This window comes from Mustela putorius, unplaced genomic scaffold, assembly GCF_011764305.1.
Source record: "Mustela putorius furo isolate JIRA1106 unplaced genomic scaffold, ASM1176430v1.1 tig00003983_pilon_pilon_pilon, whole genome shotgun sequence".
Lineage (NCBI taxonomy): Eukaryota > Metazoa > Chordata > Mammalia > Carnivora > Mustelidae > Mustela > Mustela putorius.
In genome coordinates this window covers 15,874,290-15,889,565 of record NW_025422123.1, presented here as the reverse complement: position 1 = coordinate 15,889,565, position 15,276 = coordinate 15,874,290, and the positions used below count along the sequence as shown (strand labels likewise).

The 15,276-nt window shown below is 39.5% G+C and overlaps 1 protein-coding gene across 1 annotated transcript; it reads left to right on the top strand.

Annotated features, from left to right (window-relative positions):
- The first annotated feature begins 313 nt into the window (after positions 1-313).
- On the top strand, positions 314-14,433 carry LOC101679340 (cytochrome P450 2K6-like). Its single transcript, XM_004771898.3, has 8 exons — positions 314-440; positions 3,154-3,303; positions 4,770-4,930; positions 7,297-7,470; positions 8,094-8,235; positions 8,599-8,783; positions 10,872-11,013; positions 14,246-14,433. The coding sequence occupies exons 1-8, from the start codon at positions 314-316 to the stop codon at positions 14,431-14,433; spliced, it is 1,269 nt and encodes a 422-aa protein (XP_004771955.2).
- Positions 14,434-15,276: the final 843 nt, after the last annotated feature.

Below are 15,276 nucleotides of genomic sequence, written 5' to 3'. Positions count from 1 at the left end.
TCATTTTTAGTATATGTGCTGCCGAAGCGAGCACTGCTACTGGAAATCTCAAACAAAATGGAGTATAAGGACAATCAGTGGATCATAATAATCATGGCTAAAATGGGTATAGCAACCAAGGAGTATCTTTAGTGAACTAATCAAATATTGTCATTTCACAAGAATATAAAACTGAATAATTGGTTAGAATTAAATTTTCAAAGATCAAGATCTAGTTCATTTTTAATTCAGTACCATGTTTTAGTGGTTTCTTTTTTTTTTTTTTAATACACCCAAGCTCTCCCAGAAATATGGCTCCATTTACAGCATCCAAATGGGTCCAAAGAAAGTGGTGGTACTCTCTGGATATGAGACAGTGAAAGATGCCCTGGTCAATTATGGTGATCAGTTTGGAGAACGATCTCAAGTGCCTATATTTGAAAGACTTTTTAAAGGAAAAGGTAATAAGCTCTAAGCTTAAGATATATCCTTATATATCCTTAAGATATATCCTTATAGTTAAAATTATTAAATCATTTGCACCATATTATCTCTAATAATTCCTTTCATGATTTAATTTTCCCTTCATCAATATATATCACACAAATAGAATTTACTGAGGAAAAATTTTATGTTTATGGTTTTATTCTCATTGTACATGATAATTCTATTAAACAAATAATTATTAGCCAGAAACTATGTGGAAAGTATAGTCAGCACTACGGAAATACAAAGAGAACAGAGGCCTTCAGCTTAAGAGGTCACAGTCTAATGATTGCCACTGATCCATCAAAAAATACAATAGCAGTAGTGTCATAAGTAATATTGAACCATATTTTCAGCTGGATAAAGTTGTTGTATCTTGCTTTTGTGTGTCTTTGATGAATGCCTTGAGGAAATCCGGATGTTATACTGTTCTGTCAGTCCACTAATATAATAACTCTTTAAGTTATTACAACAACCCTTTAATGCTCATTTAATAACTCTAAAAATGGGAATGGTTTCATCTTGACATTATTTTTAGTAAACTTATATTGCTATCTAGTAAAGACTACTAAGCCATTTTAATGCCTCAGCAACTTTTTGCAAAAGCATTTCTCACACTATCCTTCTCCAGCATCTTGTTCTTTGAGATATTAGTAGATGTTCTATGCAAAAACCAGTGTCAGTGAAGTGAATTTGAGAAACTACCTAACAAAGGCCTCTCTCTGGGTCACCTAGGTGTCTCAGTGGGTTAAGCATCTGCCTTTGGCTCAGGTCCTAATCCCAGGGTCCAGGGATTGATTCCTGCATCAGGCTCCCTGTTCAGTGGGGAGCCTGCTTCTCCCTCCGCTGCTCCCCCTGTTTCTGCTCTCTCATCTCTGTCAAATAAATAAATAAAATATTTTTTAAAAATAGCAAATAAAATAAGTAAGTAAATAAATAAATAAATAAATGAACTTCCATTCCTTATAATGCTAAATTGATGTCCTCCACAATGACATGGCTGAGCTATCACTATGCCCTGAAATATACAGGGACATCTGCAGGCCTTTCATGTTCTACTACTGTGTTCTCAAATATAAATCTTTAAATATTAACATTAGATAGTTTGAAGATTCACATATTTGTTTTAAAAGAGTTTTATGCACCACAGGATCCACAGACAGAATGACATTCTTTTAATTTAAGAACTGAACATGAGCAGAATCTAACCTTTGCCAGGGTCCTTTCGAAGGAAGGCTTAACCTCCCATGAAGTGTCAACAGCTGCACAGCAGAGAACTCTCTAGGTGTTTTGGATTTCATGCTGACACTGGCAGGGATGGGGCTGTCCCATTTCCAACACCTAGGTTGCCTTAGTTTATTCTGATTTCTTATTTCAGGAAACTGTTCCTATTTCCAACTCAGAAAGACCTCCCCTGTCTCTGGAACCTCCACAGAAAAATGAGAAAAATGCCAGTGGAGGAAGGGCCAGGGTTAGGGACCGAAACACAAGGAGTAATGCCACCATCACCACAAACTGACCGTGGAAAAATATGGGCCACTTTGGCAATCCTCTCTCTATTTTTCTGTAAGCTAGCGTATACCCCAACTCTTCTAAGAATTTGTTTATTATTTCCTTTAGTCATGCACAAATTCACATAACTGTTGTAGTTAATAAATATTTATTAAACACCTACTCTGTGCTATAGCAACACGTGAGCCTAGAAATTAGTATTCCACCGGTGTGGAAGCTTCGCTACACCTCTTGGTAATAATTTACTCCTAACTTTTTTCTCGGGTGAGTCTTGTGTCTGTAGTCCAAATCTTTCCCTAGCAAAAAAGACTTTGTTTTCTAATGTTCATCAGTCCCTTAACCACACCTAGCATGATGTAAGCTTATAGTAGAGACTCAGGATTTGTTTAACAAATTTGTCAGAGAAATAGAACTAAAACTGAAATCTTCTCCCAACCCAGAAATCCTCCTCTCCACAAACATAATAGAAAAAGAAGACAATTTTATTGTTGAATAAGCATCAAACCAAGATGGGATGTGTATCACAGACAATCCACTATGAAATAACAAAGACAGAAACAAATATCACTCTGTTATACAATCAAACAGACTCAACCCATTACAAAAATGTTCTCAGGGAAAACAATAACTAGTCCTCAATAACAAGAGGGCTTGACAGCACCATTTGTCACCCATAGTTCATCCTAGATACACCCAGTAATCGGGGTGACCATCTGTGTTAATTGTCTGTATACAAAAGAATAATAAAGTCTTCATATCTTTATGATAGGAGGCAGTTTTAAAATTTGGAGCAAGGCACCCACCAAAGTGAGGCTCTACCCTCCCACAGAAACTGGGAGAAAGGGACACTTTCTTCCTCGATGTTTATATTCTGAACAGATGGCCCCCAGGCCGCCAAGAAAGCCATTGCTAGGTCACAAAGTTGACAAAAGACCTATTCATAGTTTTAGAAGGACGTATATGTGATATACGTCATATGTGTATGTTATGATTATCTATTTATGATTTTAAAAAAGGGAAAAATACAAGTCTTCTAAAGTAAATGCTCTGAGTGAAAGAGAAGCCTCTTATTTCCAACAGGGAGAAGAAAGCCTCTCTTAAATTTTTACTTGTCCTTGAAAATTAAATATTAAAAACCTTGCGGACATAATTTTCAAACATTTTACTCGTTATAAGGAATTGTCTTCTCTCATGGTGAAACTTGGAAAACTATGAGAAGGTTCAGCCTGACCACCTTACGGAACTTTGGAATGGGCAAGCGGCTCATAGAAGACAGGATCTTAGAGGAATGCCAGCATCTCATATGCAGCTTCGAATCTCACAGAGGTGCGTAGAATGAACTAAACTACATCTTATTTTTCATGAAGAAGAAACCAAATGCTATATTTTATTATGTAGAAATAATTTCAGTCTTGTAGTAAAATTCTTAGAATTTACAAATAATTCCCCAAATTGTGCTCTTCTGTAAGATTCCCAAAATATCAGCATTTTATGTTAGCCTTCTCTCTTGCTGTCTTTTTCTAAGCTGTTTGAAAGTGCTTTGGAGACATGCTCTCTCTTTATTCCTAAACAGTTCAATGCATTCCCTTGAAATAAACACCTTCTCTCACATTCCCAAAGTATGATTTTCAAAACTCTGGAAATTAGTATTGACTCAGTAATCCCCTAAACTTATTTGTCCAGATTTTGCCATTGCCCCATTAATGTCCTGAATAGCAAAAGAAAATCCTGACCCACGCATCATGTTCACTTGTCATGTCTCATTTACTTCCTTCCATCTGGAACAGTTCTTCAGTAACAGGTGTATTTCTGATCTCTTTAAATGATATACAGTTAATTCCATATTATTTAAATATTTTATCTATTTAATATTTTAATTTATCTTTTCCTAAATAAATTGAGCTCATTCCTTACTTATCTTCACGGATGCAGGTAGCAACATGAAGAGAAATGGTCAAAGGCAGGCAAACCTGAGATGAATACAGACAAGAAACAGAAAGCTCGGGGACTCATGTGCTAAGTTAGCAGTCTCTGTACACAGAGAGCCCATCAGCAGTTTGGAGAAAGTAATTACAGAAAAATATATTTTCCCTCTGCAGTGTAAAGTCCTAACAAACATTAATTTCTCAAGTCTTTGTGTACACAGTATCTGAAACACCCTTAAATTTATATACTAAAAAGGAAACATATTCCCTACAGAAATTCCCCCAAGCATTCAGCCTCCACATTAGGGTAGGTGCTGATGTTAAAAGTAAATCTTAGCATTCTGGTTGCCAAAAATAAACGTACATCCACTAATGTATGTTTAATGATCTAAATAGTTTTTAATGATGCCGAGGAAAACAGGACCCAGTAACAGAAGAGGCTAAAACAAGAGGCTCTAGGTAAGGTTCTTTCAAGTAGAATCATTTTAATCATCTAGATATCCTCTTTTAAATTTATTAACTTGATGGTAACCTTCTAGGTTGATATTTTCTCAGATGTAATGCATTAACACTTGCTACACACACTGAAATGATCCCTCACCTGGAACATTTTAATTTCTTTAACTGAGCCAAATGTAGATTTTCCTCGACATCAATACTTTTAGTTTGCCTTCTGGCAATCTTTTAACCAAATTCTGGATAGTTTTCAAGGTTCATCTAGTCTCACCTTTCCTTAAAAGGCATGGTCACTAATAGTCTTGCTCCTCTATGAAATCTTTAGTGGACAGTCTTGTCCCCATCATTCCAGAACTGGTTTAATACTGTTTATGTGAGTATTCCTAATCTGATTAATGAATTCTCTTGTAGGAAAGCCCTTTGAGGTCAATACAGTAATGAATGCTTCTGTTGCTAATGTTATTGTGTCAGTGCTGTTTGGAAAGCGGTTTGATTACCAAGACCCCCAATTCCTGAGACTCTTAACCTTGATTGGTGAAAATGTGAAGCTCGTTGGAGGTCCTAGGATTGCGGTAACTATATCTTCCAATTCAATCACCTTACTTCTTCTAACGCACACTAGGTTGTTCAAGAGACCATGAAAAAGTGTTTGTCAGAGACTTACCATTTCAAAAATGTACACTTTCTGGAACATTCTGAGTACAGAGAAGTGACAAGTCTGTTTGATTAACACATCTGATAATTCTCCCATCACAAATTATTGCATCAGGGTGCCTGGGGGGCTCAGTCAATTATGCATCTGCCTTTGGCTCAGGTCATGATCCCAAAGTCCTGGGATGGAGTCCTTGCCCAGCGGGGAGACTGCTTCTCTCTCTACCTTTGCCCCCACTCATGATCTTTCTCTCTCTCTCTCAAGTAAATAAACAAACATCTTTAAAAAAAATACTGCATCAAATATCTTATGATGTATGAGTTGTGAATCATACCAATAAATAGTTCAGTTTGTAACTTCAGTAAATTTTCACAATTTTGGCCATTCATCTTTTACCCATACCACTGGTTATGCATCAACTGTGGGATAACTCATGAATGAATAAGGAGCACTCAGTAGAATTCACGTAGAAGAGGGAATTTAAACAAAGGAAAACTATCAAGTACTAAAAACAGTACTAAAGAAATTGTTAATATTTATTCTGCATCATATAAGTTCAAAATACTGCTACAATCCAATTTTTTATATTTGTGAGCAGTAAAGTGGCTGTCTTCTAGAATGTAGGGACTAAGTGCCTTGTCAAATAGTTCCCATTTTCTTTCTTTCTTCCTTTCTTACTTTTTTTTCCTTTCTTACTTTTTTAAAGATTTTATTTATTTATTTGACAGAGAAAGTGAGAGAGCACAAGCAGGGGGAGTAGCAGAGGGAGAGGGAGAAACAGGCTCCCTGCCCAGTGCTGGGCTCAATCCCAGGATCCTGGGATTATGACCTGAGCTGAAGGCAAATGTTTAATGAACTGAGCCACTCAGGGGCCCCAGTTCCCATTTTCAATAGCACAACCAACAACAGACAATGCTATTTCACTTTGGAATAATTTAGGTTCTGTTACTACAAGTACAGGTGTACTCTAAATATAGGTGTGGGGGAACCCTGGCACAGGGAACTATGTCTATTTTTTTAAGTTAATTAGAGAAAGATAATTATCATATGATTTCACTCATGTGGAATTTAAGAAACAAAACAGAGGAGCATAGGTGAAGGGAGCGAAAAATAAGACGAAACCAGGGAGAGAAACATATCATAATAGATTCTTAATCTTAGGAAAGAGAGGGTTGCTAGAGGAGACAGGGGTTGGGGGTTGGGGTAATGGGGTGATGGGCATTAAGGAGGGTATGTGATGTAATGAGCACTGGGTGTTATGTAAGACTGATGATGGATCACTGACCTCTACCTTTAAGACTTCTAATACATTATATGTTAATTAATTGAATTTAAATAAATTAAAAATAAGTACATAAAAAGCTCAATCCTTAAACAGAATTTTTAAAACAATTTTATTTATTTACTCATTTGAAATGTAGAGAGTGTGAGCAAGTATGCAAGTGGGGGCCATGGGGGGAAGGGGAGAGAATCTCAAGCTGACTCCTTGCTGAGCAGGGAGCCTGACACAGGGCTTGAACCCGTGATCCAGAGATCATAACCTGAGCTAAAACCAAGAGTCTGATGCTTAAATGACTGAGCCACCCAGACACCCAAGTATGTCTAACTTTAGGTGTGGACTTTTATCTTCAGTATTTATTAGGTAACTTGGGTGGTTAGGGACCCCTTATAGAATCTGATTAAATATATAAAGAGCTTATCTCTCACATACATGAATATACCAAGAAACACACCAAATTTAGCCAACAGTGAAGCTCTTCCTGAACTTTCTAAGGGTTAGGGAACATTAGATTATATAGTGCTTCTCTAGGGACCCTAGACACAGTAAGCTAGATCTAAATAACAAAAATGATTATTCCGATCCTACAAAGAAACATCAGTGGTAAAGTGAGTGTGCTATATAGCACTAAAATGGTTTGATCTGGAATCACCTAGGAGTTTGCAGGGAAAACACAGATTTATAGCCTTAACCAAAAAGCCAATATTGTTTTCGTGGCTCGCCTAACCTCTGAGTAGATGTGTTACTACTGGCATAATATGCAAAATACTCTGGGTACATAGAACTTACTATAAACCATACCAATATCCATTGTAAGTTACCTAACTCCACTAAGTGAGGAAATCATGTTGTCCATTCCATGTCAGTTTGCCAGCTGGTTGAGATAAAATTGAAGTCTAAATGGGGTGCTATTCTATAATCCTTCCAGAAATAATGGTGTCATTCCCGCTACTGGGTGCATAACATGTGTGTATTTAACTTACTTTGTTATTTTTTTATTCTTTCAGATTTTCAATATGTTTCCAGTTTTGGGGTTCCTCCTAAAAAGTCATAAGACAGTACTCAGGAATAGAGATGAATTATTCGCTTTTATAAGGATGACCTTCCTAGATCATCAGCATGACATTGACAAAAATGATCCAAGAAGTTTCATTGATGCCTTTTTGGTCAGACAGCAGGAGGTAATGGTGATACCTTATCATATTGTTTATTATTTAATTTAATTAATAGCATCTGGAGGAAAAATATTTCTTGCAAAGAAGAAAAATCATTGGATTCAATTAAGTTAGTAATGGTAGACTTATACCCTATCAAGAATGCTATTTACTAAATTTTCCATTCTCGAATATTTTCCACTGCTTTTCACATCACTCTCAAAAAAAAAAAAAATAAAAATCCAACACAAGATATATAGACGACCTTGAATGTTAGCTTTTAGAATAAGTATAGCATTCCTTTTATTGCAATTTTGAAAATGTGTTTCAGTTGATGAACCCAAGAAAGATTATATAATGCCATTTTTTTAAAAGAAACAATGTTGGGCACATTCTAATCACTCAGTCAAAAACTAATTTCCAAAATGGCAAACAGCTTTTCCCATTGTTAGAATTATTTATCATCATTAGCATCCAGGATGTGCTTTATTTGAAAATTCTGTACAACATCCTAATAATAATAATAATAAATTCCACTCTTTTAGGAAAGAATGCCAAGCATTTTGCTTTTTCAATTCATGTTAGGTTATTTGCTATGATTGTCAAGTATAAATTTTTTTCATCACTCATGATTCCTTTTCCCCTTTCAGGAGAAAGGTACATCTACTGCCTATTTCAGTGATGAAAATTTGGTGGCACTCGTTAGTAACCTGTTTGCGGCTGGTACAGAGACCACAGCCTCCACGCTACGCTGGGCACTACTGCTCATGTTGCGATATCCTGAAGTCCAGAGTAAGTCTCTAAAGATTCAGGCCATTGCCTGAAGGAAAGACTAAGAAATCTCTTGGGATGGAAAAAGCAGAATTCTGCCAACCTGGATACCTTTAATTTATACCCGTAGGACAGTGTGCCTTTAGTTTCCTTTGGACATAAGAAAGTAGATTTTGCTCTCCAAGCTTCCTGAGACGGTCAACAGGTGTCAACTCTTTGCAGGTGTCACTCCATGCAGGTCCCCAACGGGGCCTCAGGAATAGAGATCTAGGAGTGCAAATAGTGCAGAAAAAAATGGGTCAGAACTCAGAAAGCATGGAAGGAAAACTGAGAAGATTGTTCCAATATCTCTCCCCCCACCTCTAATCAGTGCATTTTGTCCAGAAAAGGTCTGTGATGAGATCACCAAAGTTGTGGGGTCAGCCCAGCCTCGAATTGCACATCGAACTCAAATGCCATACACAGATGCCGTCATTCACGAAGTACAGAGATTTGCTAATATCCTGCCCACAAGCTTACCTCATGCAACAACCACAGATGTGATGTTTAAAAATTACTATATTCCTAAGGTAAGGGTTTAAAAGGGGAAATGAGGGGAGAGGGAAAGGACGTCAGCTGCTCAAAATCACAGAAGCACTGAAATAAGCCGCTGCAGGCAATCTCAGCCTGCCTTTCTTCCCATCCTCGCCTGCTTCTCTCTCCCCCCTTCCCTTTTTCCTCCTTTTCTCCCTCCCTACCGTGCAATAAAAGGTAACTGAGTGTGTCAGAGTGTATGTGCACAGAATAGGTGGTAATTACTCTGCACAAGGTATTATAAAAGATTATTATTTCCATGCTGTATCTGAGGAAACTGAGGTTCAAAGAGTTCAAGCGAGGTGGGTGGGTAAGGGGCCCAGATCGCGGGAAAGACTCGCTGCCTCTTCAAGCTGGTTTTCCCCACGCAGGGCCCCCGACAGCATCACCCCCAGCCCCGTGTCCCTCCTCACACAGAAATATGCTCAGGCCCTCTGCTTCTCAATCTTGAGACTTCTTGAGGCATTCCTGTGCTTCCCCCTGACAAACTGAAGTATGCGTTGATCTTTGCTAAAAGTACACCGAAGGCAGAAATTGGCTTAGGATCAGAGCATGCCCATAGCGCTGATTCTTTTCCTTAAAGCTTCGCCGGGTCACTGCTTCTGGGCCCATCTCTACGTGAATCCACAGGGACCACTGGTTACATGGCTGCACTCCCCCCACACCATCACTTGCTACCCTGAGCGTACCCTACAAACAGGGGGCAACATTCATCTTTGCAGATTCTCTTCCTAGCACGCATTAAACACGCTGTTGGATTGAATTAATCAGATAAGTAGCTGATGAAAACAAATATAACCAATATCAAAACAAAGAAAAGGAGACCTCCCCCCCACCCAAGGAATCTATAATAATGGCAGGATTTGGGTTCTCGTTCTCTATCTGGCTGCAAGCTAGGGAGAGCACTGTTACCAGAGCTTTGCAGGTACAGGTGGTCTCACATGCCCACCATGCTACTGGCAGCTAGGTCCCTCGCTTTCACTGAGCTCCAGTGGAAATAATCTAGCACAGCTGTTCTGAGGAGGAAATATCCACAATGCCCAGGTAAATATAAATAAAAAAGAAAGAAACAGGGTGTCTGGGTCAGGGTGTCAGTCCTTAGGTGTCTGCCTTCCCCTCAGGTCATGATCCCAGGGTCCTAGGATAGAGCCCTGAATCAGGCTCCCTGCTCAGAGGGAAGCCTGCTTTCCTTCTCCCTCTTTCTCTCCCCCTGCTTGTGTTCTCTCTCTTGCTGTCTCTATCAAATAAATAAATAAAATCTTAAAAAAAAAAAAAAGAGAGAAAGAGAGAGAGAGGAACAAAGGAAGGTGTAGAAAAAAACACTTTAAAGCCCTTGTTTGCTTTTGGTGACTCAACAGCTATAGAGATTCATGCACTGAAACAGCTAACAGCAATGACAGTACTGTGAAGCTTTCTAGAGGAAGCTGTGATTAACGATGGTGAAGTGTGAACACTGTCTTTAATGCAGGGGCAGGCTTTTCTTCCCACTATTCTAGTTTGAGTTTTCAGAGTGCTCTTTCCTGTATCACAGTTACAATTCCTTTCCTTGATCGTTTTGGTTGTCTCAGAGCACATGGTGAGCTGTGGAAGGGGGGTGGGGGGGCAACTAATATTTGAGAATTTGCTTTTATAGGCTTGTTCAGTCTAGTTTGTCCCCTGTCACAATCCCTGGAGGTATAAGAGCAAAACCTCACTGAGCCTGCACCAGGGTCTGTCCTACATACTGCTGCGTCTGAGGCTCACAAGTCACCCCATGAGGGTTATTTAATTCCCTTCATATAAATGTAGAAACTGGGATATATCAAGAGTTAAATCATGTGCCATTATCTCATAGCAAACGCAGAACTAAGTAAAGAATGTTTCTGGTTCTGAGTCCATAGATTGTGTTTTTTAGGAGGTATCGAATAAAAAAGTGGTTGAGTAAGTGAATGTTCTACACCAATCCCAAGCCCCTCCTCTTCCCTCTTCTTCCAGATTCTTCCAGAACACACCGCTTCTGAAAAATTACCAACAGGACCTTCACACATTTTTCAAGAGTCACTTGTTAAAGAAGCGACTATCATTAATAGCACTTCTGTTTCTAGGGCACCGAGGTCATCACTTTGCTGACCTCTGTACTTCGGGACCAAACACAGTGGGAAAAGCCAGACACATTTAATCCGGAGCATTTCCTGACTTCCACTGGAAAGTTTGTCAAGAAAGACGCTTTCATGCCTTTTTCAGCAGGTAAGGTCTCCGCCTTTGAGACAGGTGGCTTGAGAAATCTGGAGAGATTTGGCCTTGTCTGATGACTGTACTTAGGTTTTATATATATATATATATTTTTTTCATGTGGCACTAAATTTCAGAAATATGGGAGAGTAGAAAGGGCCTTTCCTCCCCAGGCTTTAAATTGGCTGTAAGACATTAGGCATTAGAATGGCATTTTCTTAGGGATCCCCTGAAGATTCCTTATAGCAGAGGCTAGGGTAGAGCTTTGAGAATTTGAGGAGAAAGTTAAGCATGGGGACAGTGGATAGCCCACTTCACTCCAACCAGAAAAGCTTTGCTTGCTTAATTTATTTCTTGATTGATTGATTGATTTGACTCTATGCCCAGTGTGAAGCCCACTGCGGGGCTTGAACTCAGGACCCCGAGGACCAAGCGTTGGTAGCCTGACTGAGCCAACCAGGCACCCCTGAAAAGCTTTGCTTTAATATGTATAAATGCCAGTGTTACTCTTAGGTTTCTTTGGTAGGGGAGGGAGGGAGGGGGCTTGGGATTAGGCAAGAGAGAAGAGCTTTCCACTAGAGTACATTTTGGAATCCAGGGAACTAAATGAATTTACTCTATAATTTCCTGGCTTCTTAAGAACCTGAAATGAATACTCCATTCCTAGAAAAGAATCTTAGCAAAACTACACCATAAGCAGTTTGTCACCTTGTGCCTTTCCACTTACAAAAACAATAGGTTAGCATTCACTCCATATACCCATTCAGGGATAGGTAAACAGCAGTCACCCAAAGGATAGACTTTTCTTACCTACTGATAACTAAGGGATACAGAGAGATACAAACTACAATGCATTCTTCTAATTTTTACACGCAAATACACGGAGGATTATACACGAGGAAACAGCACATGTATTTATGACTTCTACTTTAAATAAAAACATAATATCACATCTGGAACTGGAGTTAAAGGAAATGAAAAATAATCCACATTTAATTCACAGTGCTATGAATTTGATTTTTATTATGTTTCCTTGCATTAGATTTTGAAGAAAAAAAAAAAAGCCATGGAAACATAAACAATGATCTCTGGAGGGCACTTCAGCTACATCTAATTCCAAACCTTCACTTTACAAGTGAAGAGATGGAGCAATTACTTTATCATACATAAATTATTTTTTCCCTAGACTCATCTATCAAATCTTGGATTTACTGATGTTTAGAGAGAAGAAACAATGTTCCCCTTGACACCCCCTTGTCTCCATGCACAACAATTACTGTTTTTTTCTGACCAACTGTGCCTCCAGGTCCTTCCTGGTTTCTCACATACCTGGGCTTAGAGGCTTCTTTGGACTCTGAGACAAGCAGCAAATAGTCCAGATTTTTGCAGAGTGGGCCATCTTCAAACAAGTTTGGCAAAGTATACCTCAGAATTCCAAACATCTCCAGATATACTGAGTTTGTGTATGTGTTTCCTGCTTTAGAAAATCTAGGAGTAGCGATACTGTGTTTTATCATAGACAGACAAATGGAAATATTTTTAAAATATAACAACCACAAAACCATCACAATAAAAAAAAAATCATAAAACTAATGTTAAGTCTGAAGTCCTCATGTTGGTCCTTACTCACTGCAATAAGATAGATATCTTGCTCTTTGGTGGGCTTATTTGATCTTTGATCACAATCACTCAACTAATTTTGCACAGAGCATTTCTTCTTAAGATCAACAAGATCAGTTGCTATGTTTTCACCTATATATCCTTAAAAGTAAAATAAAACAATGCATGCTTTGTTTTGTTGGGCAGCTAGACTCAGCTTAACTGAATAAACCTAAATATAGGGTAGGTAATTCATACCCTAAGTTGCATTATTTATCATCCATTAGATGACACCACTCAATCATACATGTTGTTCTGGGCAGCTAGAAAGAACTGATCCCAAAAGCTAGATTAGGTACTCCTTCCATGGGCTCCCTCAACACCCTATCATAACTTGTGACACTGTATAATACTCACCTAGTTCTTTGTTGGGCTCACCTACTGGGTAGTGAACCCTCCCTGAGCAATAGTTTCAGAGCCAAGCTAAATTAAATACCTGTATCTCCTTGACATTGCACATACATCGGTGGACTGAATTGTTAGCTTTTATTTAATAAACATTTTCCAACAGAGAGATGTAGTATACATTGCCTTTCACCTCTAAAAATCCTGCCTTGGTAGTAGACATCGTGAAAACCTGCCCCCCACTATCCTTTGTGGTGTTCATCTATTTCCTGGAAGTCCCATTTAAACCAAAGTGCTACGTTCCTTGAGATGTAAAATATCTACATTCCAGCATTTTTCAGAATGTTGAAGTCTTTTGTGACTCAGTACCCTTGAGAGTTATCTTCCAAATTACATAAACCAACAACAAAGGAAATCTAACTGGACCCTCTTGTTTCAATAAAAGCTTACCTAGAAGACTTTCTTCCTCAATTTTATTGACTCCACTTTTCAGATACCTTGATGTTTCAAAAGTAATACGAACTGGGGCACCTGGGTGTCTCAGTGGGTTAAAGCCTCTGCCTTAGCTCAGGGCATGATCTCAGGGTCCTGGCATGGAGCCCTGCATCAGGCTCTCTGCTCAGCAGGGAGCCTGCTTCCCCCTCTCTCCGTGCCTACCTGTGATCTCTGTCAGTCAAATAAATCAATAAGATCCTTAAAGAAAAAAGACTTGGGTCTACGTAGCCTCTGGCCTCAGGTCTTAGGCTCCATAACTCATGTTCTAGGCTCATGTCAGAGCAAAATAATTTTAGCCCTGATATACATCATGACCCTTCCATATCCCACCACATCTTTCCTGGCTGACTTCTTCTCACCCTGGGCACAAGAGCCGAGATATAAAGCTCTCATACAAACAGGAGGCCTCCCTGACCCTTCAAATTACATTGGGTACCTTCACTATCTATTCTCATGACACACTAGGCTTTACCCTTACATTTTTCACACTGAACTGTTAATGTTTGTTTAGCTGCTTCTTTCCCTCATGGGGGGCAGTTACGGGGGACATATGTACTTGGGTAGATATGTACTTGATTTTGTTTTTCCAGGGCTTTGGCAGAGCCCATGAGGCCCACAAGAGGCTACACAACTAATCCACACATTCTAAAATAGAGAAATCACACATGGACAGCTTTTGTCTCTATCCAGATTTGTTTCAGTTTTTGTGCTCCTATGTCTCATAACCCTCTACTGAGTATTTCTCCAGGGCGCAGGATGTGTGCCGGTGAGTCACTGGCCAAGATGGAGCTTTTCCTGTTCTTCACCAGCCTCATGCAGAAGTTCACCTTCCAGCCACCCCCAGGGATCTCGCATCTGGACCTGGACCTAACCCCAGACATTGGCTTCACCACTCGACCAATGCCTCACAAGCTACGTGCCCTGCCCCGGGCCTAGGCTCTGCATTGCAAGCAGCAGCCCCTGTTCTTAATGGGGTCCGTCACACCAACTCCCCTTTGCTACATTTCGCCAGACGTGATATTCTGCCAAGTATTTCAGCTTTATTTAAACAGTCAGCCACATCATTGCCAGGAGTTCTCGTGTTAGGTCAGACTGGGTTCCTGGACTAATCAACGCAGTAGAGCCTCCTTGCACTCATTCTCTAAGACAGAACGTGTGACAACTAGAACCTTCACTTCCTTCTCTAAGGTCTTTCTTTCCAACCAAAACCGTCCTTTTCCTCCAAGCCATATGAGACATCTAAGTATCACCAGTCGGTAGTTTTAGTTGGTTCAGGCAGGATGACTAGAGAATGCTTTGTCCCAATATGCCCATGAACATCTTCAAAACTGCAAAGGAGACAATTCAGCTTTTAAGTGAGGATCCCACTAAACATAAGATGTAGAAGACATTGGTTTCATTCCATGACTCATCAAAAAAGGGTGGTTAACAACGAGAATTGCTTATGAGTCCTGCCAGTTTGCTGAGGTCGGCAAATGAGTGCGCCCGTTCCTCACTTAACTGGGATTTGCAGACCCCACTTGCCAGCACCCACTGCCCTGAAGTCCCAGTGAGGGCATATGCAAGACACATGGGCTGCAGAGTAACAAAATCATTGTCAGTTCCCCTAAGATGCAAAGCATCTTCAGCCTTTATGAAGTATCTCCCCATCATCAACATTAAGTGTTTCTCTTCTGCTTTTATCTGATCCCTGTCAAAGCCAAACTAGCACTAGATAAAGTTAATCCACCAAGCAAGACTTTGAGGCTATTGTCATAGAGGAAAGACACCAGAACTTCG

Bases quoted from the DNA above. Each gene is read 5' to 3' on its own strand.
- LOC101679340 (XM_004771898.3), top strand. From the start codon at position 314: ATGGGTCCAAAGAAAGTGGTGGTACTCTCTGGATATGAGACAGTGAAA. The intron at 3,304-4,769 runs GTGCGTAGAATG...ATTCTCTTGTAG, and splicing joins CAGCTTCGAATCTCACAGAG to GAAAGCCCTTTGAGGTCAAT. The intron at 8,784-10,871 runs GTAAGGGTTTAA...TTCTGTTTCTAG, and splicing joins AAAATTACTATATTCCTAAG to GGCACCGAGGTCATCACTTT.